The sequence below is a fragment of the Equus asinus genome, chromosome 2 (genome assembly GCF_041296235.1).
Source record: "Equus asinus isolate D_3611 breed Donkey chromosome 2, EquAss-T2T_v2, whole genome shotgun sequence".
NCBI classification, from domain to species: Eukaryota; Metazoa; Chordata; class Mammalia; order Perissodactyla; family Equidae; genus Equus; species Equus asinus.
In genome coordinates this window covers 143503261-143517441 of record NC_091791.1, presented here as the reverse complement: position 1 = coordinate 143517441, position 14181 = coordinate 143503261, and the positions used below count along the sequence as shown (strand labels likewise).

The 14181-nt window shown below is 37.8% G+C and overlaps 1 protein-coding gene across 1 annotated transcript in view; it reads left to right on the top strand.

Moving 5' to 3' along the window:
* Positions 1 to 14181, top strand: part of UNC13C (unc-13 homolog C) — a 565722-nt gene that overhangs the window by 378114 nt on the left and 173427 nt on the right. The window contains 1 exon segment of the mRNA XM_070501335.1: positions 1021 to 1106. Within this exon segment, the coding sequence (XP_070357436.1) occupies positions 1021 to 1106 (86 nt within the window).

Sequence of the window (14181 nt, the reverse complement as noted above, 5' to 3'; positions counted from 1 at the left end):
ATAGTAAATATTTGTTAGAACAGAAAATACTTTCAGTCTTACATACTTGCATGGGGTGAATGTTTATCATGAAATGAAAAGACTTGGTCATTATATTCACTGGACTTATATTACGAGGAGCTTATCATGAGATTGAAAACATATACAAACAGAAGACATCTTCGGCAGTAGTGGGAGTCTTGTCTTTAGCCTAAGCTTGTTTGATCTAAAACACGGACCTGCCTAGGAGTTCTGGAGTCCTGATCAATGTGTCCACCATGGGATATTTCACCTGAGGGGTGAAGAATCTTTCTTGCAATAATCCATTTTAAGCAAATAGAAAATGGAAGCACTCAAGCTTGTTCCAAGGAAAATGGCTAACAGATGAATGTGAGGCATGGTTTTGGTATTTCATGGTCACTGTCACTCAGATTCATCTGACTTATCCTCAAAATTGAGACATATGAAGATGAAGCGTTTGCTAAAACTGAAGAGGATCCTTAGACACAAACACACACACATTCTAAGACATCCATCCGGAGCCCTGGGGATCACTACTTTGGAACTGATGTAATGGTGTCTATTTTCCCGCCACCCAATAATTGTTTTCATCACCACACTCTGGTGTGTAGCTTTTTTTCCTGCTTATGAAAGTTCTTAAAGAGAAATCTCTGGGCCGGCCCGCTGGCACAGCGCTTAAGTTCCCACGTTCTGCTTCGGCGGCCCTGGGTTCACGGGTTGGGATCCCAGGTGCAGACATGGCACTGCTGGGCAAGCCGTGCTGTAGTAGGCGTCCCACATATAGAGGAAGATGGGCACAGATGTTAGCTAAGGGCCAGTCTTTCTCAGCAGAAAGAGGAGGATTGGCAGCAGATGTTAGCTCAGGGCTAATCTTCTTCGAAAAAGAGAGAAATCTCATAAACAAAAGTATTTATGAACAATATAATAATCACTGTAGTATATGTGTAAAGTGAAGTATTTTGCTCTGTTTTTTAGGTACATTTCTCTTTTTGATGTGCTAATATATGTGTTTGGTTTTAGGTTTCCTCAAGAACTGAACATGGGAAAAGTCAGTGCTGAAATTATGTGGACCCTTTTTGCTCAGGATATGAAATATGCACTAGAAGGTAATTATGAATATCTATACTTATTAGAATACATGTTTTAGTTAAATCATGATTTTGTGTTCTTGGTTTTAATGTAAGGAATTGATGCATTAAAACATTGATTGTTGTGATCAGTTTAGTTATAAAACTTATTTCCACATTGTAGAAAGATAAAGATTTCAAAGTACTTAAAATCCCTAAAGAACTATATGCATTTTAATCAAGTGGTCTAAGTTTCAGGACCATAATGAGTATTTCAATTATAGGAAAATGCTTAGATGCAGGACTATTTTATGGTAGTTTAGTTACCAAAGCTGACCATTTTGAGAGTGTGGGTGAGTAGTATTCGTCTAAATATTGTCTACATGGACTTGGAAACGGTATCCACTGCTAGGCAGGTTAAACTTTCACCAAAGCTTGCCCAAGGACAACAGCAAGGTTCTTCACCAGAAACTCCACTTTCAATAAGACTAAATCATACAATGTAAAGCTCTCAGTTTAAAAATTCTATAAATACTCTTTGAGCGCTCACTTTATGATCAGAATTGGAGATAGAACCTTAAGACAGCCAGGGTTCCTGTCCTCTAGGAATTTGTACTGTGGTAGAAAATTTTCTTTGTGTTTATTCAACAAATATATATTGAGACTCTAGATGCTAAATGTCCATGACTGCACTCAGTGTGGAGGATACAGCAGTACACAAGACAGCCACGGTCCCTGCCCTCAAAAAGATTATGTACGATAGCTTCAAGTATGCAGACAATTGTAATATGGGGTGGTCTGGGCTAAGGATGATGGAGTGCCTGGAGGAGAAGCACCTAAATCAGACTTGGGCCAAGGGGCCAAGGTAGGCTTTCTAGAGGAACTTCCTCTGAGGAAGTGTTATCTTAATGAAGACCTGAAGTATAAGTAAGAGTTAGTTTAGGGAAGAGATGAGCAAGAAGCATCTCTGTCTTGTCCTGGTAGATAACAGAGCATTAGCAGTTAGAGAGAGTACAAGGTGCATTTGAAAATAGAGAACTCAGCAGGCCCCATGAGCAACAGGTAGCAGGAAGTGAGGCTGGAGAAGTTGGCAGGGACCAGCATCCAGTGCCTTGTGGGTCATGATGAGTCGTTTGACTGTCTACTAAGAGAAATGAGGGACTGTAAAGGGATTTCATTAGGGACATATATTTTCAGATTTGCAACTTAGAAAAAGCATTTTGAGTCTAATATAGAGAACTGATTAATAGTGTAAGACTGGTTCAGAGTCCATGTTCATCATGCCACTGTTTTTTAGCATTGCTAAAATACAAGCTTGCTGCTAGGTAACACAGAGGGAACGTAGGAAGTTTTCCTTATTTGAAAAAAAAGGTACACAACAGATTATAATACCTAGTTTTCTGGCAAAGTCTGGGTCTACCACCTGCAAATATAGAGGTTTATCGAATCCTTAAAATTACACCACAACTGCTCAGAGGTGCCAACTCCTTATTCTGCAATGAAGTGTTCCATCTCCGTTGTATTAATCAGTCCTACTTTCTCTACCTCTGTCTCTGCCTCCTACCAACCACATCCTTTTATACCACTCTGCTTTGATTGTCTCTTTGGAATCCAAAAAGTCTCTTAAGTCAGACAGGAACCACCAGTCCATGAGGCCAACAAGTTTCTTCAGACAGCATTTACTCCTCTAGTCGTGTCCCCTGCACTCCCACGCCCTCCCTCCTTGAATGTCTATCAAGCTTCTCAAACTTTATAGAGTCAATGTAGAATTCTTTTTCTCTTTATTGAGGTAACATTGGCTCATAATATTGTATAGGGTTTAGCTGTAGGATATGCAGATGTCAATACAGAATTCGTAATCCCCCCTGTCAAAACCTATTTCTTCCCCCCTGTTCTCTATTGCAATTATTGGCATGACCATTCATCCAGTTACTTAGGTCAAACATGTAGGGTCATCATGGACTCCTTTATTCTCCTCAGCACACTCTAAGTTCATTCCCGCCTTCAAACTTTTTCGCCAGCTGGGCTACTGACTGGACTTCTCTTCCATTAGTCTTCACAAGTTGCTGTGTAGGGCTCAGCTTAATGTCATCTCTTCAGGATCTAAAGTGACCCCAAGAATAATTTATTTTAATCCTCTGCACAGCAACTAATTACTATCTTTTATTTGTTTGTTTGTGTTTCCTTGTTCATTTGAATGCTTCTTATCTATCTTTCTCACCAAAATGTAGAATTTTTTTCCATGATTTTTACCGACATATTTATGTTGCCTAGAATGATGCCTAGAAAATAGAGGCTATTCAATAACTATTTGTTGAGTAATAAGGTAAAGACTTCACCAGGTATCCCAACTCAATGGAATAGTGAAAAGGGCAGTAGAAGAGACTTCCACTTGTGATTTCGCTGTGTGATCTTGGGAACATTCCAGGAGGTCAGCACCTTTGTTTTTCATCGTCTTCACCTGTACAATGAAAGGTTCACATTGGATCACAGGGCCGGGCAATGGGCAGGCAGCCTTCTGCTTGCCAGCGCACATTTTGTTGGGGCAGCGCCTGTACCTTTGCTAACATGGTAACATTTGTGCAACTATTAGATATTTTATGTTACCTTTACTTTAAAAAATAAGTAGCAATTTTAGAGAACTGAGTATAATATTTATGTTAAGAAATATAAATCACTTTATTGAGATATAATTCACCTACCATACAATTCGCCTACTTAAAGTGTACAATTCTATAGTTGTTATGTTTGCACATGCACACACATTTTCAGGAAGGCATGGTAAGTACAGTAAGGGAGTAACTTGGATTGTACTTCACGGTTTATCCATCTTCTTCTTCCACGAAATGAGAAAACTTTTGAATGCAAAGAATGTATTTGTCATCTTTATATTCATTGAACCTTAATAGGAACTCAATATGTGTTTGTTTACTTGAATCAAATTGCAAATGAGACAAGCCAATGCAAAGAGCCTTGGAGACAAGGCTGGAATACTTACCATGTTCAAACTAAACATTTGTAGTATTGAAAGTTGGGAGGCAGCAAGCAATCTGAGTTTGGGAAACCTGATTTCAGAAAGCTTTATCACTTAGGAGCTGTACAACTTTGGGCAATTCATGTATAACCTGTCCAAACTTTAGTTTTCTTTTCTATAAAAAAGTGATGAGAGGAGCCAACCCGGTGGCATAGTGGTTAAGTTCTAGTGCTCTGCCTAGGGGCCTGGGTTCACAGTTTCGGATCCCAGTATGGACCTACACACCCCTTGTCAAGCCACGCTGTGGTGGTGTCCCACATAAAAAATGGAAGAATATTGGCACAGATCTTAATTCAGGGACAATCTTCCTCAAGCAAAAAAGAGGAAGATTGGCAACAGATGTTAGCTCAGGGCATGGCAGGGGACCTTTGTTATTATTATATAAAGGGAGAAAGAGCTGTTAAAGTCTCAAAACTGTCTCCTGTAGGGGTCAGTTAAGGTTTAAACTCTTAGGAGAATGTTTACAAATGCATGTGAATCTGTTCACTCTCTCTCCATGCTTCCCTTTCACCATTTCAATCTAATAGGTGGTTTCAAGAAACGTACTGTTATGCGTTTTTTAAAGTGACACAAATAATAATTATTAGAGAAAAGAAGAACCAAGAGTACCTTAAAGAGTAGAGGGCATATACTTAAAAACATTCCTCTGGCAGGCTCTGTTGCACATTGATAGTAATGTTTTTACTCTGCCTATTTGTCTGATAGAATGTTGTTAAAATTAATTGCCTGTGGAGCAGTGCTTTGGGCTGTTGACCTAGAAAGAGTCTGTGTTGCTATTATATAATTAGGGCTGCGTAGTTCATCTTGGGATTAAAGCATCTGAGCCCAGCTTCTGAAGAAGTCAGGTCAACAGAGAGGAGCCATTTAGAATGTATGGACTTGCGGCTGTTTGATGCAGCTTTCCGCTTTACTTCAGAACTCATCAGCTGCTGCAAAAGAAATAAGCTAATTTTAAAATAGAACAACTTTTTTCTCAATTTTACTCAATCTGTATGAGCCAACTTATTTTGTTTTCAAATTTGACATTAACCACTTTACAAGTTTGATAAACAGTAATTGATTTGATCACATGGGGATAATTTATTGAATGAAACCAGAATAAATTATTTTACAGATTAAAAAAAATGTTCTTTCTGTGAAAAAGGGAGTGTAGGAAGGAAAAAAAGGCTCAGATGAAAAGTTTCCTTTTATAGTGAGGTAGAGTTGGCTTTTCAGAATTTTTTCTAGGGAATTTATTCGAAAGATTTATAGTCTTTACCCCGGCAGGGACAAATAAAAGTTTTGCAGTAATTTAAAACAACCTAGGTTTGAGTTCAAGCTCTGCTACTTTCCATTGACTTTTTATCTATGATCTTGGACAACTTACTAAACTTACTAAGCCTCAGTTTCCACATTTGTAAACAAGGGACAAAAATATCTACCCAATAAAGTTATTATGAGAACAAATAAAGAGACAGACAGATATGCGGGTGAGGGGGACTAGTTTCCTAGCACATAATACATTCTCAACAAATACTAGCCTTCATGACAACCTTGATTATAATTTAGTAAATGAGAACTTAGAGACGATGTATAATACCACCAAAATGTATAGATGCCTGTGAGTGATTGAAATGTTTAATCAACAACTCCAATTGACTGCAGATGAAGTGTTTGTCATCTTGATATCTGCAGAACTTGGTTGTCTGGCAATTCTTAAATCAGGACAGTCCTGTTCAGGGCGCCGATTGTGTAGCATATGTCTGTGTCTTCAAAGTCTTTATTAAGAGCAAACCCTACTAGGCTCCAAGATAGCAGCCAGATGGTGAATTGGGTCCATAAGGATTCAGGTGGTTTCTAATTAATAATTCTGTAAGAGTGGTTGGGATTCTTTAAAACACTGGTTCTTAAATTGGGTTTAGTGACTGGGCTTCAATCGTATCCTGAAATTGCATCCACATTTAGGGGTGGATGGGATGGGAGATGGGTGTTTAAGGAATGTGTCAAATTCTCAGATGAATCTTTGAATAGAAAAACAATTAAAAGTCCCTGAACATAAACTAGTTTAAAATGGTTGTTTTACTTAATTACCTTAGGCAGAGATGAAATCACTTATAGTATTCAAAACACAATCATCTTTCATTTGGCGTTAGTGAAGTCTCCCACATCAGTGCCCTCAAACTTTAGCGTGCACACTAGTCACCTGGAATCTTGTTAAAATGCAGATTCTTGGTGAGAAGATCTTTGGGGAGGGGGAATTGATTCTCTTCATTTCGAACAAAATATGAGGTGATGCCCAGGGGCTGGTTGGCGTTCCACACTGAACAGCAGCAAAGCTTTAATACTGTTGTAAAAGTAATGTCTTAGTTCTGATATTCTTTTTACCACCAGTCTTTGCTGTCTGCTGCTTAGTTATCATGTTGGACCTCACCAATAGGTGAAGATTCTGAGACTCCCTTGGTAATTTTTTAGCATCTCACCATCTTAATAAACACATCTGCTGCCATTTACTTTGCCCTCAGTTTTCGTGCACTGTCTTATCTTGACTTAGGAATTTGAATATTTGCATATTGAGTACTGTCAGAAAGTTCTTTACTTCCCTCACATTTATTTTTAGGGCCTTTTCTGAAAGAAGTGTGATTTCTTTCTATTGCCCTTCACCCAAATACAAGTTTCAGGCCACCCAATGCATTTGACAACATTGCCCTTGACCTTGTAGCCACAGAGACAATGAGAACACAAAGGCATGGTCACATCTCTCACTGACCACCGTGGCTATACCAAGAGAACTGACTTGTTGCCCCATGATTTCTCTAGCCTCACTTAGAGTGGTCTCATATTTAACATCTTTCTGGTCTACCTCATACTTAGTCTACCTCAAACTAATATTTCACACTTGTCCTCTTTCTGGTCTACCTGTCAGCAATTTTCTGCTGATTTTCAAGTTTACCCTCAGAAATCACTGGTTCCCAAGTTTTCATGATCCTTATTTTTTGGTAGAAAATATTGGCTTCTGACTAATTTCTACAGTAAATAAATCCTCCCTGACAAAAACTGATTTTTTTTCCCATCCTATTTCCTACTTTCAATCTTCTTTACCTTTATTAGACTCACAGAGATTAAAGCTACACTTCTGCACATTTCAAAGACTGTAGGTAGAGCAGAGACGGATAACACTTTGCAAAGGATCCCTCTGGCCTCTTTTACTTATAGGAGTGGTTTTCAACCTGTTTGGAGTTTTTTTCCCCTGTTCCAACATACCTCAGAGGTACAGAAACTCCCACGAGTAACAGAGATGTCAGCGTTTCTTAAGCAAGGAGAGATGGCAGGTGGCTTTCCCCTCACCCTATTCAGAATCATCAATATTACTCTTGTCCAGAAACAGACAACTTCTGAATGATTCAAAGAAATAATACAATACTTATTGATGAAAACATTAGCTTTTAATGGATAACGTCATACTGAAAAAAATTCTATCCTATATTTTGTATGACTAATAATCAAGTCATTTTCCTATTCTCAAAGCCATTTGCTAAGATTTAGATACTTTGGCAGGGACTACCAGAATACCAGAGACAGTTAAACACTATTTTAGGATACTCCCACATTCCTGATATTATAAAATAGCCTCATAATCAACCCAGTTGCCTAAGCTAAAAGTTGGGAAGTCATGGTTGACTTCTTTCTCTCCTCAGCATTCAATTAGCAACTCTACACTATAAACTCTGTATCTGAAATTCTCCTCCATAATTTTCTTTTCTATGCTTCTTACTACTGTCCTTGTTCAGACACATCATCTTTCCTGCTTCCACCTTCAGTGATATGGTTCTTCCTTTGTAGATGTCTCCCTAACCACTGGATAAAGTCCAAATTCCTTAGCATAGCCTGGATCAGTACCCTACACTCCTTTCTATACCTGATTTTAGCCCTAGTACTTAATACATACACACACACACACACACACACACACACACACACACTATATGCTCTAGCTACACCTAGCTATTTAAAATTTTCCTGAAATCCTTATATAAGTTTATGCCTCAGGACATTGTGCATAATGCCCCCTGCCCAAGCTGTTCTTTACTTGCCATCCCTGGCAAAGATATATATTCTTCAAAGTCCAATTCAAATGGATTCTTCTGTTAGGTTTTTCCAGAGATTCTCAAAGAGAAATAAGTACTTCTTCTCTATTGCCCCCAAATACTTCCTATTATAACATTTATCCTTTTATTATACTTCACAAATATATTGCTTACCATACCCTGATCTCTTATTCATCTTTGTAAGAAGCTCCCTACTGTCACCTTTCTCTGACACTTGATAGAAAATGTTATGAACCGATGACTGCATTCATCAATATAAGCCTGGGTCTACAAACAGGCAAAAGTATAGCTATATGTTCTATCCCCAAACTGTAATTTCCAGCCGCAGTCCAACACTACCACACAAACCCGATACACTCACTCATACAAAGGAGAAAATTTTTCTAAGTATGTAGTTCCAACAGTTATTTCACCAGATGTTGTGGTTGTAGCAGTTCTAAGAAGTGTTTAATAAGCATAAATGAGAGAAAAACCTAAATGCCTTTCATTTACCCACAGAAACTCTGTAGGTGTGTGTTCTTCATGCATCTGTGTGTTGTATGAGAAGACGGCGTGTTTACAATGAAGTGTAAGCTATGTTTCTTTAATAAATTGTGAAATATTTCTTCCAGTCACACTCTGTTCATCAGTCCCAACCTTCTTTTCTGTAACATCCCACCAATTTGTGTTAACATATCTTTACACAGAATTCCAAGTCTAGATTAATGGATAACAAATCAAAACAAAACTAAAACAAATGATGACTAATTCTCAGTGCTTATTACTACAGAAAACCAGTTCTATTCATTTAAATTTTCAGTGGCAGGTCACATGAGTCAAACCATGAACTGAAATATGATTTCTGGATTAATATATCAATTTAAATGAGAGAGTTTATTTGAGAGATCATGTGTTATATTTTCCCCCTCCCCCAAAATAAAGGCAAGAAAAAAATGTATCGTGTTATATTTGTCCCCCCTCACCCCAAATAAAGGCAAGAATGAAATGTATTTCCTGGTACTTCTTAAGGTTTCCTGATTCACCAGGCCAGTGGTTTTCAATGTGTGGTCCCCAGACCAGCAGCAGCCCCATCCCCTGGGAAGATGTTAGAAATGTAAATTCTTGGGTCCCACTCCAAGCCTACTGATTCAGATTGGGGCCCAGAAATATATGGGTTTTTTTGTTTTTTGTTTTTTTAAAGATTGGCACCTGAGCTAACAACTGTTGCCAATCTTTTTTTTTTTCTTTTTCTTCTGCTTTATTTCCCAAACCGCCCCCCCCCACCCATCCCCCCTCTGGTACATAGTTGTATATCTTAGTTGCAGGTCCTTCTGCTTGTGGGATGTGGGACGCCGTCTCAACGTGGCCTGACGACCGGTGCCATGTCCGTGCCTAGGATGCGAACCCTGGGCCACCGCAGCGGAACATGCGAACTTAACCACTCAGCCATGGAGCCGGTCCCTAGAAATATATGTTTTTAACAGGACTTCTGGGTGATTCTGATGCATGCTAAACTTTGAGAACTACTAATCTAGGGAATATATAATTAGCATACTGCCTTATTCCATTGTTGTTATGAACACACAATGATTTTTGAAGACATTTAGGTAGGTCAGAAATATGTCCCTGAAAATAAAAGCTAAAATGGAGGAGCTGCTTTGGATGCATTAACCATGTAAAGATAAACCAGTAAAGGAATAAAATCATGGAAGAAAAACAAGTTAAAGGAGAAAATTGATTTGTGAGTATCAATTTTTTTTAAATTTATAAGTAAAGTAAAGGAGAAGAGATTAAGAATTAAAATAGTAATTAAAGAAAAAAGGAGAAGAGAATTAAAAAGTAATTCTCAAGGAAATGAAGGGAGGAAGAGAATAGACTGAACCAAGTCTATCAAGATGAAACTTAGTGGGAAAAAAATGATAAGGAAGATAGTTATTGATGACTCAGGCAAGCAGGCATACAATTCTTATGTCAAGAAAGGTCCATGGGGTATTCATTACTGTAGAGGAAAATAAACTTCCCTTACAAAAGAATGAAAAACTTGCGTAGTTTGTTTAATCTCCTACTCAAAAGAAAAATAGAAACCCATACTGCATTCATGTCATTTTTCATTTTTTTTGCCTTGGAGTCAAGTTCCAACAAGAGTAAATAAATTTCCTGTAATGTTTACATCTTTCTTTAAATCTTTATTTATTATTTTGAATAGGACAAACTCAATGCATTGTGAAAAACTTAATGCTTTTTTGTACCATAATGCTTCAAAAGCCAAATGCGATAGAGATGGATAGCTAGCTTTATCATTTATTTCTGCTTTATTGATCTTATCCATGTGACTTTAACCAGGAATTTTCGTAAAACTGTGCATAACAATATTTTCCATATTTAACTGTTCAGCATGCTTCATATATATTTTACAGAGTAAAAGTTTTCTTTTTTTATTTTTAAGTAGAATGGGGTGGTCTTATTAGCGACATTCTCAATTATACAAAATTGTGACCTCTTTGGGGGAAGGGACTACGTTGACCGTGTTCAGTCCTTAACATACCTGGCCTGTGTAGGTGCTCAATAACTAATCATTGAATGAAAATCCCAGGTGGACTAAAACAGTATATATATGAATGTGTGTGTGTAGGTTAACTACATAATTCAGAATGATTTTCATCTAATCAAAGACAGGGATTACATATTATTAAAACTTTCTATCTATTTTCAAGAACATTCTATATTAAGGCACATTATTCATCAGTTTAATTGTCCATTTTGATATGTAGACAATAACAGCATAGTAAAGCTTCAGTTCATCATGATGCCTTTCCTCAGATAAGCCTTTGTGATTCAGTCCTTAGCCAAAGGCTTTCCAATATATAATGATCTATTTTACATTAGCAAGCACAACACACAAAACATATGGTAAAACTCTGCTTCTCTGAGTTAAAGCCAAATTTCAGCCATCAAACAGATTTCCTAGGCTGGTTAATAAAAATCAGCTGTCAAGCTATATAACCTAAAGTCTAAAAACTTTCCATTAAATCCCCCATGACATTTAATGGGGAAATAGAGATCAGTGAGAGTAAATGTTGAAAACCACAGCAAGACCAAGGTAGACGTGTTCTGGTTCCACCTTCCTCTGCTTGCTCTGCTGTTTTTTTCACACTCCTTACCTGTCCTTCCCCCTTCTTTATCATCCTCTTGAACATCTGGTACACTCAGGGCTTTCCAGCAGATTAAATACACTAAGGTGTTTAGGACGTAGTGGTGATCTCTTCCAAAAGGTCCGAAATCAAAATAAGGAAGGAAAAGCATTAAAATAAAAAATTGTGAGTCGGGGGATAGCAAATAAGTCCTGCTTATACCAGTGAGCTGGAAGTGGCCAGGTAGGCACAAACATAAAACAAAATAAAATGGAAACTAGAAATAAAGCTTATTACCATCTGCTATTCACCTTCTAAACATGTTATTTCTCAGAAATTTAGAGGATTCTTGCCTCCTTTCATCTTTAGTCTGAAGGAAAGCATCAATGTTAATTCAAATGACCTAAACTAGGAAGCACAGAGCCTCTTTCACATAGAGTAAATGCATTTTACAGTTTCCTTTTCTGTGGCAACCCCCCTACCCCCTCATAATTAAGTTGAAACTACTCGTTTTATATTTCTGGACTAGACAGAGAGGGTAAGCTGTGTGTGTAATTAATCTAGAAACATACTGACTAAAATATTTGGCTTCTAAATAACAGAAAAGAAAAATAGGTATTCCAGAGCATTTGGAATGCTATTATTTATCATAACCTTTAACCATCTACTAACTCTCCTTATAATCTATTTCACTAAAAGGTAATTATAATATCTTAACCTGAGTAATATATTGTGTTCCTTTGATAGAAATGAGTGTATCAGAGTAGGATGTAATTAACTGGTCAACCACTTTCTCTGGGTCCCCAAATCCCCAACTTAAAAAGTAATTGCATGTCAAAAACAGGTCTAAGCTAACTCAGGCTATGGATGTGGTCTCACCAGCAGTATAAGCAAATCCATTTGTCACACACACCCCATGTGTGTTCTGAAGTTAAGATCAATGATTTTTAATTCTGTCTTCTCACAGCGGTGAGCTTGAGCAAAGTCTCAGGTAAATGGAAATGATTTTCCAAAAGCCCAGTGAACTGGTTAATTAGAATCAAGAGATGAAGCGCCACTTATTCAGATATTTTAAATTGTTACATGGCCAGTGTGTAAATAGCACATAATGTTCTTCTTGGTCATTTTCTCTCTGCCCAAACTCAGGCTTTAAAAAGAAAATTCTAGTTGTATTTCACATAATTCTATCGTTTATTTGGTTTTAAAATAAAGAGCAATAGTAGACAGTGATAAAGCAAGGATTTAGATAGGCAACCTGGCCATCTGTACTCCTAAGAGCTTTCTCACATTTTTCTTTTAAAATAGTATTAGAATTTAAATTCTTTATTGACTCAATCAGGGTCCCTGTTGCCATAAGCATAGCTTGCCTCTAACTGTTTAGCTTGGTACAGCTCAAGAGTCTTGTGACTTTTTCTCTCTGGATGTGAGGCCTCAGGAAAATACAAGGCAGGAGACTGGGTTCACTTTCTCTCCTTCATAGAGCATGCCCACTTTACTAGCTAATCATTTCTTTATACCTTAAGTAGTCTTAATGGGTTAGGAAAGAATAAAATGAGCAGATCACCTGCAGTAGCACCAAAATAGCAAAGGGGAAACTCAGCTCAGGTATTCCAAAAATAGAAGGGTTAGGGTTAAGTGTATCAGTTATCTATTGCTGTGTAACAAATTATCCTGAAACTTTGTGAATTAAAACATAAATAAATATGTAGTATCTCTCATGGTTTCTGTGGGATAGGAGGTTCTGGACTGGAGTCTCTTATGAGGTTACAGTTAAGATGTTGACCAGGGCTGCAGTTGCTGAAGGTTTGACAGGCCGGAAGATCCACTTCCCACATGGCTCACTCATGTGGCTGTGAAGCCATTGTGGGCTTTTGGCAGGAAGCCTCAATTCTTCCCAGTGTAGACCTCTCCATAAATTCCTTGACTGTCCTTTCAGTGTGGCAGCTAGCTTCTCCCAGAGTGAGTAATGTAAGAGAAAGGGTAGAAACTGCCATGTGGTTTATGACCTCACCTGGGAAATTATACTCCATCACTTCTACAATATCTTATTTGTCACACAATTCAGTTTATTCAGTGTGGGAGGGAATGCGCAAGGATATGAACTCCGAGAGGCAAGGATCACCCATGTTATTTTGAAGGCTGGCTAGCACTGTTAGTATTTGCCTCTTTGATCATTTCATTATAATATTAGCATAGTCTTATAATAGGATAGGCTTTTATTGTTTATGTTGATTTTAAACAAAAGTAGCAATCAACATGGACCAACCCAATTTTCTTCTTTCCGCTCCTTTCCCTCAGCCTCTCCCACTACCACAAGAAAGGAGGTCAGCATGAAACAACTCTTGAAACTTTAAGAAGATAAATTCTTTTCCAATATGCTAGGGCTCTTGCTAGCCCTCTCTAGTTTTCCTAGCTAAGCTCCTCTGGGAAGAGAAGCCTGGTTCACTGAGAGGAGATTAACCCTACACTCTCAAGAAAGACATTCATCTATCTCTTGCTCTCTCATATTGCAGAGCAGTGGTTTCCAGCCCTGGCTGTACATTAGAAAGACTGGGGTTAGAGCCGAGACTTTTTAAAAACACTCCCAGATTGTCAATCTTGTTTAGCAAACTCCTATTTAGCACTTCCTAGGTACTGCTCTAAATGATATGTAAATATTCCCTTATTTGAACTTCATAACAATCCTCTGAGATAGGTATTATTATTATCTCCATTTTATAGATGAAGAAATTGAGGCACAGAGAGATTAAGTATTTTGCCCAAAGTCACAGAGCAATTGAATGGAAGAGCCAAGACTCCAAGGAGTTCTAATATATAGCCATGAATGAGAACCACTACTCTTAATGTTGATTAAATTTTGAAGGCGTTCTTTGAGAATCAGATGA